Below are 15,577 nucleotides of genomic sequence, written 5' to 3' on the forward strand. Positions count from 1 at the left end.
AGACTATACACTCCCTATTCACCGAACTGCGTTATTTGAAAAAAGCTGTCCTATTCCGAAATGAAGCTGTCCAACAAACTAATTGACTACCTGAAAGAAGACAACCCAAGAACTATGAAGAAAATCCTTCAGCATTGGCTACAGAACCAGGCCTTTTCTACACACTTGGAGAATTCTACTCATTGAATGACAATCTTCAATTTGCCTTTGATTTAATCAATCTATTCTGACGTACTTTTGACTCTGTAACACTCGTATCTATATATTTATTGGGGGAAAAAAAAAAAAAAAAAAAAAAAAAGTAAAGAATGTCTTATTTTACCAGGCGAAGTTAGGGCTAAGAAGCCCTCTCTAACACTTAACCTGGGGACCAACGGCTTAAAGGTGACTTCTGAACCACCACCAATGGCCGGGCAGGCGGGTCGCTTGCAAGGACAGGATCGCTCAGCGGTCACCTGTCCAAGCAGCAGCCACGCTCGGGGTTGCTTGATCTGGTTATCTTGCCTAATAGAATCTAAACAGGAGGCGGCTTCCGTTTCAACTTTACTCATCCTGAATATCCTGTTACTCTGAAAAAAAAAAAAAAAAAAAACGCAAAAGTTCATTCTAAGACTAAGTGCAATGAGGGAGTTTCCTCAGCTTCTTAGTGAAACAAAAAATTATAAAACAAAAAGGTTCTTTTTTCCAGGCAAGTGAATCTTAATGCAGATAAGACTTTCAGATCATATCTCCTGAAATAAATTATATAATTGCAAGTCTACTACTGTAGAATAAGACATTGAAGCAATTAAAATGCCAATAATAAATTAATTAACTGCTTGAACTAGAATTTAAAAAAACAAATTTACAAGAAACGTGAGGAAACAAAGTGTAACTAAGACCATAAAGATAACAACATCACCAGAGTTAAAACTGTATGAGAAATGAAACATCATTAAAATCTGGAGTATGATGGAAATTGAAAATCATAAATACAATTGTGCCAATACCAGCGCAATTTGAAAACCATGTTAAATTGAAAGTTTTTCTATCTGAGGGAAATGTTAGTGTAATAAATTACACATTCCAGGTTGAGTCTGCTATGAATTATAACTTAACTACACACATATAAAAGTTAACTAGCAATAACTAAAAATATCCTGCCATTTTATTGTGAACTATCTTGATGTTGTGCTTACAAAAAATGCAATACAGAAGGATTATAAATTCAAAATAGTGGGTTTTCATGGAAATCTCTAAAGAATTTTAAGAATTCAATTCAAAAGGATTATAAACTCAAAATTGTTTTACGATTTTCTTTGTGAAAATCTCAAAAAAATTCTTCTATAAATGCGAAGCCTGGACTCAAAGTGAACTGACAGCGGGTCTCTGACAAAAGTTGGTGAAAGTTAAAATTGAAACCTTTGATGTCAGAGTTGGCTTCTGCACGGACTTTTACATGTATGAAAAATTTAACAGCTCGAAATTAGCTACTCGTACGAGTCTCCAAGACCTCTTGTAATGATTTCAACACACACTACATTACGGTCCATTTAATATAACTTTAACTTTAGCATTGGCAGAGGACGTGGGAAAAAAGTACAAATCGAATACTGATCATGATCAAAACATGAAACTAATGTCCTTATTTATTGAAGTTAAAATTAAAACTTCATAGTCCTGTACATTGATTACATCAACAATATGTAATGTAAGCCCAAAACTACTAAACCTATTAGTAATTAAATATTTGCAACTAATATAACAACTACTAAATAATTCTTTAAAAAAGTAATTTATTTTTAATTACTTACACAAATAAATTACATGAGTTGCATTAAACAATATTAATACAAATCAATACAATGGACTACAATTTAAAATAAGCGTAAACATTTGTAAAGGTAAAAACTTACTTCAATTTAAAACAGATCAAATATGAATCTGTAAGATTTATATACATAAAGGAACAAATATATTCTGAAAAATTAGATAAACAAAAAATTATCAAACAATTTACATCGTTGACACGAATCGCTTGTTACCCCTAACCTTTGAACTTTTTCCTGACCTCTCCCTCTACAGTAAAAATACATGTAATGCTTCTGACATCTACCATTTACGTACAAATTCAAAATTCAAAATCCAAAAAATAAGAACAGTTTCATCAATGAAATTTGGACCTGACCCACTTAAAGTTTGGTTAATCCCCAGTAATCCTAGTTAATAATTAGTTACTGATTAAGTGGTACTTTAAGTTTGGATGAAGACCCTAGTTTGGTTAATCTTAATGGCAAACCAGATGTGCTGGACACGGAGAAGTTTACAAGGCATTATGAAAGAAAGATCAAAATGTCTCTTAGATGTGTTGATTCAATAACGATTCACGGGTCTTCAAGGTTCCATACTAAACCAAGACAGTAATTCGATTTATAAACTGCCTTTAAATTCAGTTCCACAATGAAACACTCCTGTTCTAATAATTTACAAAAATATTTTGCGCTTTAGCATTGTGCTAGAAAAAAAATGTTGTTTGGTCATGGAAGTGTGATTGATTTATAAAACAGGACTGAGCTATAAGATGGCATGTTTGTAACAATTGTCACATCTTCAAATATATGGATGTAAACGATGTAGCGAAACACAGCTTAAATCACACATAAGCGAAAACTGTGGCAGTGAAAACAGTTGTACTTCGAACAGTCAACAAGAAGTGGATCTTTTTATAGAACAATAGTCAGCCATCTGGTGAACTTCCCAAGTCAAATCCTGTTATTAGGTAAACATCTAAAATGATTCAGGCGAATGAAAACTGTGACGGTTGAATAAACTAATTTCTAATAACTTGAAGGTTTAATTCAATGAAAGAGAGAGTTTATGTAATGGTTTAGGAAAAAAACCATTACATCCTTGGAAGAAGAGGAATTCTCTCCTGAAAACTACAGGTTGTAAAAAAAACTATTTCCGAAGTTTGCATTTTGTTCCATTAATTACTTTATTGATTTCATTGCTTAACATTCATTTACTATTAATAATTCACTTTGGTTTTGTAATTATGGGCCAGGAGCCAATTTACATTTTATAAGTACACACTCAGGTTTTTTGCCATTTTCAACCATTTTTGTACTCAAAAACAAGGAAATGGTTCTTTAGAAAAAATAAAAGCTTGGATATTTTATCTTACACCCCATCTATCAGACATTTTTTTGTCATCCAATTCAGATTTGATTTTATTGGTTTAACTTTCTCATACATTTTTATTCCTCCAGGACGGATATAATAATTTATTACATCCCTATTGAACATTTCTTTAACCCTTTTAACCCCGGCCATTAAATCAAGTGATGTGCCAGAAATCCCAAGCCATTTTCAGACAAAATGTAAGGGTTTTGTAAAAAATTCATAACTTAGTTATTTTTTAAGATATTTAGGTAATTCTTTTTTTGTTTTACTTCTTTATACATGTAGCTTACATAAATATACAAATAAAATTATTATTTTGAAAGTAGTTTTTTTTAATGCATATACATATATAAAAAATAAATAAAAATGAAAAAATTTCAAGTTTGATCATGGAAACCATATATATAAAAACATATTTGACACAAAAATACCCATTTACTTTATGATATATTTAATCCTTAATAAAAGGAAACAAAAATTATAGGCCTACCTTATTTACAAGTGGAGTAACATCAATTTTTGTAAAGCCGTATAAATTTTTCTTTTTGCCATTTCTGGGCAAGGCAATGTAACAAGACCTTTGAAATTCACAGTACTTAAAATAAACATAAAACCAAAGTTATTTCTGACAAAATAACTAAAACTGTTCATAATCTAAATTTTAAAAAAGTTTTAAAACAATATTTACATCACTACAAAATGTAAATTTTCAAGATATCCATCACTCAAATCGTCGTCACTAATCACATCCACACCATTTGCAACTAGGTTACTAATTATTGTATTTTTCACTTACGGGAGACTTTGAACAATGTCTTTTACTCATTTTGAAATAAAACAAATAATAAACTAAACTTTAACTGCCGTACTTTATACTGCTTTAACCTAAAACTGTGAAGAAAACGGAATATTCACAACCACGTGATATACAGCTGAGCAGTCAGTCGAGACGAACTGCAATTGCTCAGTCACAGACTGACAAAATACGAAGTCAAACCATTACAAACTAATATATTTCGATGCAAAATATCTTTGTGCACAAGTCTGTGAAATTTCAAAGCATTTGGTGAAATAGGTGGCCAGTAAAGTAATAAAAAGTGCACGTCCGCACTATACGGACGTCGGGAGTTGACGCCATTTTTACGACGTCCGTATAGTACGGACGTCGGGGTTAAAAGGGTTAACTCCCTTACAATTGGCCATTTCCAAAAAATGCCAGTGCCCAAAAATTATGTGAGCAGGACAAAATCCAAACTTGTGTTCACATTAACCCACACATACACAAAAGAACCCTCTTTGCAACCAATGTGGAGAGCAGTACAAGAAGTTGTGGAAAGATGAAAATCTTTATTGAGCAAGAGTTGGTTCGCAGAACTTCAAGTACCATATCACCGTATTGGCAAAGACAGCAAGTGCAATACCTGCTTTGCTGAATGTAGATCAACCCTGACAGCCTACTGGATACTCGTAAACAGAATGATAAATCAAATAAATTTGTACCCGATGAGTCTACTTTCCTGCATTACTTCTTCAACAAACAGCCGTAGTAAACTCTGACTTAAGCAAAGATTACATGTAAATACATATAATTAATTTTTATCACACACACACACACATATATACGGGTGTACATAAAGTCCTGCACGGGTATAATATTTTCTGAACGATCAGGTTTTCCCCGTTATCAATATATTAGGACCAAATCTGTAACCCTTGAGGATAACTAATGTCATAATTCACTTCTGTACAACTGACAAGCATAATGTAGTAGTTAGCTGCAGTATTCGTTTGGTTGCAGTTTTGCTTTACTGGGGTTATGGCTACTAATAAAATGTAACCAAGTAAAATCTTTGAACAGCCGCCATTTTGTACTGGATCAATCTTTTTGAGTGCGGTTTGCGGCATTAAACTCTGCTAGATAAGCCCTTTAAAATGATGTCCATATTGACCTATGCTCCTATTTAAGATTTCCTTCTGACTCCTTGCGGGACGTCCCCATGATATTACAGAAAACTGATAGTTCCTTCAAAAAGTAGATTTTTAGGTGTAGTATTGATGTACCAAATCTTGTTTCTTTATCTGTTATCGTTCAGAAAATATTATACCCGTGCAGGACTTTATGTACACCCTGTACTGTATATATACTAAGTTTTCAATTTTTGGGATTTAACTTTATTTACTTCTGTTTCCTGGGATAAATTTCTCTTATATTTACAAATTATTTCGTAATTACAATCTTCACTCTAGTTTAGTTAAAAAAAAAGCTAATGGTCCAAAACTTTGCCTGATAACACAAATTATTCAACTAAAACAAATTTAATGGTTATTCACTAAACTTCATAAATTTTACAGAATGTCAAATCATAATGTTGAAAAGTTTTACTTAAAAAAATCTTGTCTTTGAATTTTATTTTGTGGTAAGATTCTGGGAAGGATTTGAGGAATACCACTCAGCAAACCTCACGCTTGTACAGAATCATAAAGACCCATTGCAGATGTTGTATCCCAATGCAGTCTGACCATGTAAACTCCATACACTCAATTTATATCGTCAATTTGTAAAGTTTTATCTCAGAGTATTTCTAAAATACGGCTAGTAAAGTTTCCCAAAACTCACCAAAGAGATTTGATCTCCAGGCAACAGTCTTCCATAACTTTAATTTTTGTAATTCAAATGTTTTGTTTAACATAATATAATAACACAAATAAGAAAAAAAAGCAAAACGGGTGTTTTGGATCTGGTACACTTTTACAAGAATATACTAATTCTGTCAACTTCCACTAAAGCCAAACGCTGTTAATTCAAGGTGGGCCCTCCCACCAGCTTTGTCTGAGACCAATGTACGAGCCAGAGAGCAAAAATCCCTAACGTCAGGTGCACAGTTAAACCTGCGACTCCAAAGCCAACTACTCCTGCATCCTAAAGTACCAACTTAGACCACACAACCTGATGTCTTGGATGTGCAGGTAGCTCACTTATGATTACTCTCTAGCAGCTCTCATTCACTTATCTCTTTGGCATGCATCGTGATCGCAACTCGCAGTACTTATAGAGTTAAGCATGAATTATGTGTGGTGTAATCTAAAGCAGTGCAATAAAAATATATCTCTGAGAGAATGTAGGAAATAGAATACAGGAAAGCAGATTCATTTGTATCTGTATATAGAAATGGGAGTCAAAGTAGAGACACACTGGAAACAAAGTAGGGACACGCTGGAAACAAAGTAGGGAGGGAAATGCCGGAAAGAAAAGTAGGTACACACTGGAAACAGAGTAGGGACAACGCAGGAAACAAAGTAGGGAGGGACGTGCCGGAAAGAAAGTAGGTATACCTGGAAACAGAGTAGGGACATGCTGGAAACAAAGTAGGGAGGGACGTGCAGGAAAGAAAGTAGGTACACACTGGAAACAGAGTAGAGGACACGCAGGAAAACCAAGTAAGGACGGACGTGCCGGAAAGAAAGTAGGTACACACTGGAAACAGAGTAGAGACACGCTGGAAAACCAAGACTAGGTACACACTGGAAACAGAGTAGAGACACGCTGGAAAACCAAGTAAGGACGGACGTGCCGGAAAGAAAGTAGGTACACACTGGAAACAGAGTAGAGACACGCTGGAAACCAAGTAAGGACGGACGTGCCGGAAAGAAAGTAGGTACACACTGGAAACAGAGTAGAGACACGCTGGAAACAAAGTAAGGGACGGACGTGCCGGAAAGAAAGTAGGTATACACTGGAAACAGAGTAGAGACACGCTGGAAACAAGTAAGGACGGACGTGCCGGAAAGAAAGTAGGTACACACTGGAAACAGAGAGGGACACACAGGAAACATGGTTGACACTGGAAACAAAGTAGGGACGCGCTGGAAACAAAGTAGGGAGGGACGCGCTGGAAAGAAAGTTGACACTGGAAAACAAAGTAGGGAGGGAAGTGCTGGAAAGCAAGTAGGTACTCACTGGAAGCAAAGTTGACACTAGAAACAAAGTAGGGACACACTGGAAACAAAGTTGACGCTGGAAAACAAAGTAGGGAGGGAAGTGCTGGAAAGCAAGTAGGTACACACTGGAAGCAAAGTTGACACTGGTAACAAAGTAGGGACACACTGGAAACAAAGTAGGTACACTGGAATGAAAGTATGGACACACTGTAAAGCAAGTAGAAACATCATACTTCTCACAGCCTGTAATTCCTATCTCACCTTCAAAGCTTAGTAGCATTTGCAGAAAGTAAGATACAAGGTACAGCCTAACAAAGTTATAGGAAGTAAAAAAAAACAAGCGCTCTCATAAACAAAACTATATGACAATTCCACTAGACCAGAAAGGCCGACCAGCTTATGCAACTCTGCGAGTGACACTTCAAACGAAAACAAACAAACAAAACCTTGGTACCACCGTTATCTGCACTTGAACTCCTAAGTGTAAACAATCACTTCAAACTAAAGAGATTTAATTTTAACTGTGGGTTGCTTGATAACCCAGAAGACACTCACTCTATCGCCATTGTGTACACATTGAATCCATTTACGACAACTGGTGATAAAAAACGAGATAGGAATGTACATCAGAACAGACAACAAGTTATCAGTGTTCAATATTTGACTGGCATGTAGTCATGGGGTATACTGGCTCTGACCGGATCCTTTGTTTCCCAAATATCTGTAGTGTTCCGTTTTAAAACAATGCTTTAAACCTATCTAAGTTTAGATAGATACTTATCTGAACCTAGACTTTGAACAGTTCATTTTGGGATTGGATACTATTTATTGTATACTAACACCATAATATGAAGTCGGGTAGAACTACAAATTTAAGGGGAGATTCTATACCGTGGGACGATATTTCTTCAGTTTATAAAAAGTATAACCCAGGATGCATACTTTAGTGCTGACTCTTGATTTATTCAGCTTTAGTAACAGTTCTGGTGGAAGATGATGATTTTTGTTCTAGAACGTGATGAGTTCCGACCATGTATAATGCTGGTTTATGTTTTTACCATACAAGTCCTACAGTGAAAGAGTTATTGTATATGTGTATCATCATTGTAACCTCGCAATTGTTATTGTCAAGAACGTAGCCAGAAAAATATTTGGAGGGGGGGTCCAGAAAACTGATATTTTCCCATACTGGACAGAGAGTTTGTTACTTCAAAGTTTTTGACCCGTTTCTTTGTTGAGAACGATCTTTCAGCAGTACATGTCAGTAATACTGAACTAGTTGAATAATAATCGTTTACTAAAAAAGTAATTGAAACGATATAACAGTTGGGGGTCCGGACCCCTTGGACCCCCTTGCTGGCTACGTCCTTGGTTATTGTTATTAATATAGTAAAAATCCAGACCAGAACTACACCAGGTTGTTGACTTATATATCTCCCTGTTGATAATTCGTATTGTTGCTAATTTTACTATCCAGAACTTTACATGATTTTAATCAACTTTATTACATACTGTTCCATATAATACATACCAGGCAGAATTTACACCAGATCACGAATCACACACCAGATCACGAATCACACACCAGATCACGAATCACACAACAGGTGTTTATCAGCAGAATAAGGGATATGCACAATCATTGAACCTGATCTTACCAGCGTAGAAATGAAGGTTCAAGCTCAACTTTAAGTTTATAAATCAATTTCTTCTCAAAATATCCTCCTGAACAATAACAAATAAGCACCGCTAATGCTCAGCCAAACCCTATAGATGGACATGCAGCATCATATTGGTCTTTGCCTGTGCAGAAATGAATTTTGATGCAAAAATTTCAGCTCTATAATTCAATTTTTAATCGAGACATCCTGAGGACAGACAGACAGGAGGGAAATTTCACTAGCACCCTAAATGATTGGCTTCACTAATGCACAGCCAATAATTAGACAATAGACAAAATAATGGATTTAATCAAACTTTTAACATATTAGAGATGTAAGCTCGAAAAGTGTTTAATAAACATGTATATAATTATAAACCTTTTAACACTTTTTAAACTTTTTTATTTTTCGTACAATGTACATTTCGAATTCTGGGAATTCATCTTCAGGTACTAAGGTTAAGTAAAATTAACTTTTAACAGCTGTAAGGAATAATTACAGACTATTAATAAATAAACTGACAATTAATTTATTGGACCTTGCTATAGATACAAAAGCCTATATGTGTGTGTGGACCTTTGAAAAGTCTAGCTATGAGTGTTGAAGAGTTGTAAAGTTTCATATTTTACAGCAAGTATTGTATAGAGTTATGAAAATCGTATTGATTTTGTGAACACTTTTGATATTTCGGTATAATGACGTTACTGTAACACTGTAATTATGATACGACATTGTGTTAAGAAAGTTTATGTAAATAACGGCTTAGTTATATAATTTGTTTTCAAAATCACTCTAGTTGTTTTTGTCACTCCGATTGCTATTATTAGTTTCTAATAATATACTCCATACAATTATGCTACATTTGAGTATGGTTTAGATATAATTAAGGTACAATGGTTAACACAGGTTTCAATGGAGAACGATTAGACTATTATCTTAGGTACAAATCTAAACTGAGATAATTATTTAACTGGAAGGAGGTTGAGTTTTTCCAATTAAGGCTCATGTCGATATGAATTCCGAGACACTTGCGAGACCACCAGATTTAGATTACTATCAATAAAAATGTACTATTTAATTTCTGTCCTCCTGTTTCTCTTCTGTACATTGAGTTTAATCAGTTACTGTGTTAGTATTGTCCAAAATTGTGTTACTTTATCTTTCTACACAACGTCAATGACTCAGTGAACTAATATGTTCTCACTCAACAGTTACAGAGATAAACTCTTGTACACTATCAAAATATTGTTACTCAAAGGTCACAAAGTCCAAACCCTAATTATAGACTTTATATAGACATTGTATTAACCCTTTTAGTGCTAGAACATCTACGGAATAGACGCTGCATATATCGGCCAAGATTTTTAATATTATTGGCTGCAAATGATGTTATTACATTCCAAAATCTTAACACAATGTGGGTCTGATGATGTGTTCATTAAACACGAAAGGCCTCATAAAAATAAAATTCCATAATTACTGGAGTGTTTGTTTATAAATTAAGTACAATTGATATTTGTTTATTCGATTGCCGATGACAGACTGTGATAAATTTCTTTTAAGTGAAATAAGAACAAGGTTAGAAATATTAGCTAAAAAACATAAAAAATTACTACACTCTCAAATTTGATATACAAATACAACAAAATTATAACTAAATGTTCATGTTTATAAGTTCATGCAATTAATTTTTATACACATAAAAAGATACTACTCAAATGTAAAAATATTTTTCCTTCTACTGATTTTGACTATTCTCTTCAAAACAAAAAAAGTAAGATATGACCTTGAGTAAGAAAACGGTAAAAAAATCTTCAAAACTACATTTTCGCATTAAATTGCTTAGCACTTTGGGGTACGACAAAGGCCAGTTGCTGTACCACTAAAAGTGTCACAGTTACAGAAACATAATTAAATTCATATTTTGACTTTGTTTAACATATTGGTGCTAAAACCAGCAACGGCAACCTCCCACATTAATAATTTGTAAGTATTTGAATTCTTCACAATTCGCAAGATGTGCGAGGGCGGAAGTGACCGAACCCACTCAAACATTCATAAGGCGGTGGTTAAATCCTCTGACGTTTGCATAGGGGTTATTACTTCCTTTAGAGGGTGGCAGGACTATCTCTGAGCCGTCACACGAGGACTTTCGGCACTGCACAGTTTTGTTTTACGATGCTTATCATTGGCCATAAAATATTCAAGTAGTAAAATTCAAAACCACTCTAATATACGGGTGCTACACAAAAAAAATACACCACTATTTCAAGGAACTAGGAAAGAAAAGTTGGAATATGTATTTTCATAACACATACAAACACGATTAATTAACATAAGCCTCTACTAGAAACTAAGTAGCTTAATATCTAGTTTCGATTACATGCAGATTTGTGAACCGAAAACATCTTAAAAGTTCATACGTTCCGAAGAACAGAAAGAAACACTGTTGGCGTATAAAAGGAGTAGGAGCATCTTCCATTAATCGATACCGAAAACACTATCTTAAAAGTACAAACGTTCTGGGTGCCAGAGAACAGAAAGAAACACCATTGGCGGATAAAAGAGGTAGGAGCATCTCCCAGTAATCGATACATTTTTTTGTTTATCTGACAGAACCTATAACAGGAATCATCAAATTTGAAAACAAGCATTATACTTACAGTAAGCATGCACAATGAACTTGATGGCTACTTACTTCTTCGTAGAACCTAAGTTGAGGGACTGGCTCCTCTGAAACGTTTTCACAGAAGTCTTTAAAAAGAAGATAACCTGAAAATGAGAAAAACACGCTTGAGTTAAAAAGAGTAAACACAAAAACTGACAAAAATATTAAATTTATTAGATAGGGTGTTTTTAGTTCTAATCTTAATAACAAAAAATGGTCCATACCACTAGTAAATTAAATTATGATTGTAAAAAAATTACAATTCAGTGATTTTAAGGTCAAGCCTCTGTTACGAAAAAGTATTTGATGTAAACAAATGCCAAATGATGTAAAAATGCTTCACACTACTATACCACAAATAAGCCTTTACATCACAATGTTTGATGATCAAACAAGGACAACTAAGTTTATTAAGATATTTTTTTGTGTCTATCAGCTACAATGACTACCATCAAAATCAGAAGATTACACACTAGTCTTTAGGGACTAATGAATTATCCATAGTGTGATTATAATAATAAATTTTACTATAGACAGTTTGAGGGATTGTAGCCCTAGAACTGTGTCTGTTATAGAATTTGTCTTATTGGGACCCAACTTAGAGAAGACTCTTAGAGCAATTTGAAATTCAAATATACATTTTTATTTTGTGCTAGGTTTAGTGAAATCAAACATTTCATCTCCAGATTTTTTAGTCCTCTGAGGAAGAAATTTTTTAATTTCAAAAGGACTTGTTCAAAATTTAAACTTTATACTAGAAAATGTATCCTTATTATCAGTTGAATTGGACCTTAAACTAGTGCTAAAAAGTTAAAATAATCCCTATTCTGTTCCAAAATACAACTAATTTAAAAACTGGTAAATCAGATTTCATAAAAACAGAATGCCAATATAATACAATGATTACTACAGACACCAAAATTGGCCAAAGTAAGTTCTTAATACTTAAATAAACTTCAATTTTAACTAAATTTTCTTAAGAACCCATAATTATTCTTTTTATAAACATTTTATTCTAAGAAATTATAAACATAGCAAGCAAACTTGTGGATTATTAAAAATCTGTTTTCTAATGATAATTTGCTTTTAAATCAGTTATTGTAAAACTTATTACTAAAATGAAATTACATACTATCATTTTGGTACTACTTTTATTTTTGAAGCGTTTTAGTTAAAATCTTGAATAAACTATACATGTTCGTGAAAAACAAAGTTAGACAACGATTAAAAAAGAAACACCATAAATAGAAAATGATACAACATACAGTAATTTGAGATTTGTCTTAATTGATTTAAAAAACTTTTTAAATCAATGAAGAATGAAATCCATCAAGTAAGGAGCATCTAAATTCCATTTGAGTTTGTTCGTTTAACATTTTCCAAGATGATAATCCTAAAAAAGATTCCCCACAGATATATTTGACAATTTGCGGAGGGAAATATATTGGGAGAAGAAAAGTGGTTTGTTTACAAATAAGTTGGGAAAGTGGTTGCACTGATGTAGACTGTCAAGTGAGCCTGCAATGGCTGACAGACAGACAGGTATGGCACTTTCTCTAGTCACTCAAGGAGACCACTCCAGACAGACACTACTTTACCATGAGTTATGACTGTGTATTGATTTGTTTACTGCAAATGCTTTTAATGATCATGAGAATTTTTATCATTTTGACAGCCTACATACTTGTGGACATCATATATATATATATCGGTTTGACCGGGAAGACGAAACATGTGTCAAACGACTTTTATTTACATTAAATTTGTATATATGGCAATAGCCGAATTTAATTTCAATAAACATTCAATCACAAAAAGTACTTGCTCCGCCAGGATCATATGTTAGTTTGGTTATTTAAACGCATATGTGACAGATACGGCCAAATACAAAATAATTAAATCGTAAAAAGTAAGTGCTCTGTGGTGTAATGATGGCACATTCACACCCGGCAAGTGAGAGATCCGGGTTCGAGTCCCAGCGGAGCAAGTACTTTTTGTGATTGAATGTTGATATATACAGGGTGTATATTATGTCTGGAAAACACCCAAATATATCCTTTAATAATTTAAATATAAATTTGAAACCTCTTACAATCGTGATAGAGATTGGGCAATCTTACTTTTTGGAACAATGTTTTGTTATGTCACACCAACGGGGGACGTCCTGCCGAGGGTATCGTGAATATTCTTAATGGAAGCCTATACCTTGTGATACATAATTTTAAAGGTAATAGCTTACTGAATTGAATGCCACAAACCGCATCTCAAAGGAATTATTCTATCAGAAAAATAGAGCATTTTTAGTATTGAAAATTTACTGATGTTCAACAATGTAATTTTAACATGGTTCTTGCCACAAAATGTGTTACACTAATTTTTTAGCATTTTTTTTTAAAATTTTCCAATAAAAAAAAGTTCCCCAAAATATTTTAAAATTTCCGAGGTTTTTGGGTAAAAAACTTTTTAAAAATAATTGGGGAAAATTGGGCAGTGTAATGTGGACCAAGGGTAAAAAACTTCCCATTTTTTTTCTGTAAAAACTAAAGGGAGGGCCAAGAAAACACGGGTTTTAACTGTTATTTTTTAAATTCAAATTTTTGGATAGGTTTTTAATTTGTATTAAAATTTGGGGTTTTATTTTTTTAAAATTGTTTAGGGAAAAACCCCTTTCCTAACCCATTTAAATTTAAAATAAACAAAGCAGAAAATTTTCAAAAAAACTTTCAATAAAATTTATTGTTGCCTTTAAATATTTTAAGTTTTTTATTTAAACCAAATTTTTGAAAATGGCCTTCAAAATTTTAAACTAAAAAGGAAGGGTTTGGGGAAAAAATTTAAAACTTTGGAAATAAATTTGGGGTTAATGCGGAAAAAAGTATTTTTTTTTAATTTTTATATTAACTGTGGGTTTTAAAATTTAAATTTTTTAATTTTAAAAATTTTAAATGAAATAAAAAAAAAAACTAAAACCCCTTTAAAAAGTTTTTTTGAACTTTTAAAAATTTAAAAATTAAGGATTTTTTCTTTTAAAAAATTTAAAAATTTTTAAGACTGAAAATTTAAAAAAAAAAAATATTTTTGCTTTAAAATTAAAAAAATTTTAAAAAATGATTTAAATTTTAATTTATAAATTTAAAAAGGTTTCCACTGTTTTAATTTAATTTTTTTTTTATTTAAAAATTTAAGAGGTTTTTTAAACACTAGATTTTTAAAAAACAAAAACCACCCTGATTCAAAAAAAGCCTTAAAATTTTTAAAAATTTTTTTCCCCAAAAAAATTTTTTTTTAAATAAAAATTTAATATATAGTTTTTAAAAAATTTAAAATTTTATTATTTTCCCTTAAAGGATTAATAACAAAAATTAAAAAAAATTTTACAATTTTTAAATGTAAAATTTTTCCTTTTAATTTTTAAACCTTTCAAAAAACATAAAATTAGGGAAAAAAATAAACAAAACAAAAGAAAATTTAAGAAGGAAAGGGAAACAAATGTAATAAATTTACACGGAAAGCCCCCTTTTAGTTTTAACCAAAAATTTAGATTTTACCGGGGGTTTTCCAAGGTTCCTAAAACTTTTTATTAAAGATATTTTCAAATGGAAAAAATTGTTTTTTAAAATTTAAATTTTGAAAAAATCCAATATTCCCCTTTTTTTTTTGGTTAAATTCAAGTCCCTTTTTAAAAAAAATTTTTACAAAATTTTAATTTTACGGGGAATTTTGGATAAAAAATCTTTTTTGGGAAATTTTGACCTAAAAAACCCTTTAAAGTTCCTTTCTTTGGGGAAAAAACCCTATTTGTAATTTTTAAAGAATTTTTTAAACCTTTTTTAAAAGGTCATCCATTTTCCTTTCGGGGGAACAATTACCTTTCCAAAAAAAGGGTATTTTAAGTTATTATTTTATATTTTTTTTTTTTTATGAAAAAATTTTTTAACGGGTTAAAAACCAGGGAAAAATTTTAAATTTAATTAAAAAAATATCAAAATTTTAAATTAAACCAATTTTTACCAAACAGGTTTTATTTAAAAAATTTTTTTTAAAATTCAATTTTTTTCCCCAAAAAAAAAAAGGTTTTTAACAAACTCCCCAGATATGAAAAACCCGCTGGGGGGCCTGTTAAATTTAGTAGGAAAAAAAAAAATCG

At 32.2% G+C, this 15,577-nt stretch overlaps 1 protein-coding gene across 1 annotated transcript in view; it reads right to left on the reverse strand.

Annotated features, from left to right (window-relative positions):
* LOC124367311 (G protein-coupled receptor kinase 1) overlaps positions 1-15,577 on the reverse strand; it is a 305,442-nt gene that overhangs the window by 175,418 nt on the left and 114,447 nt on the right. Inside the window, exon 3 of the mRNA XM_046824037.1 lies at positions 11,461-11,534. Coding sequence (XP_046679993.1) covers positions 11,461-11,534 — 74 coding nt within the window. The remainder of the gene's footprint in view (positions 1-11,460; positions 11,535-15,577) is intronic.

This window comes from Homalodisca vitripennis, chromosome 8 (assembly GCF_021130785.1).
Source record: "Homalodisca vitripennis isolate AUS2020 chromosome 8, UT_GWSS_2.1, whole genome shotgun sequence".
In the NCBI taxonomy this organism is placed as follows: Eukaryota; Metazoa; Arthropoda; class Insecta; order Hemiptera; family Cicadellidae; genus Homalodisca; species Homalodisca vitripennis.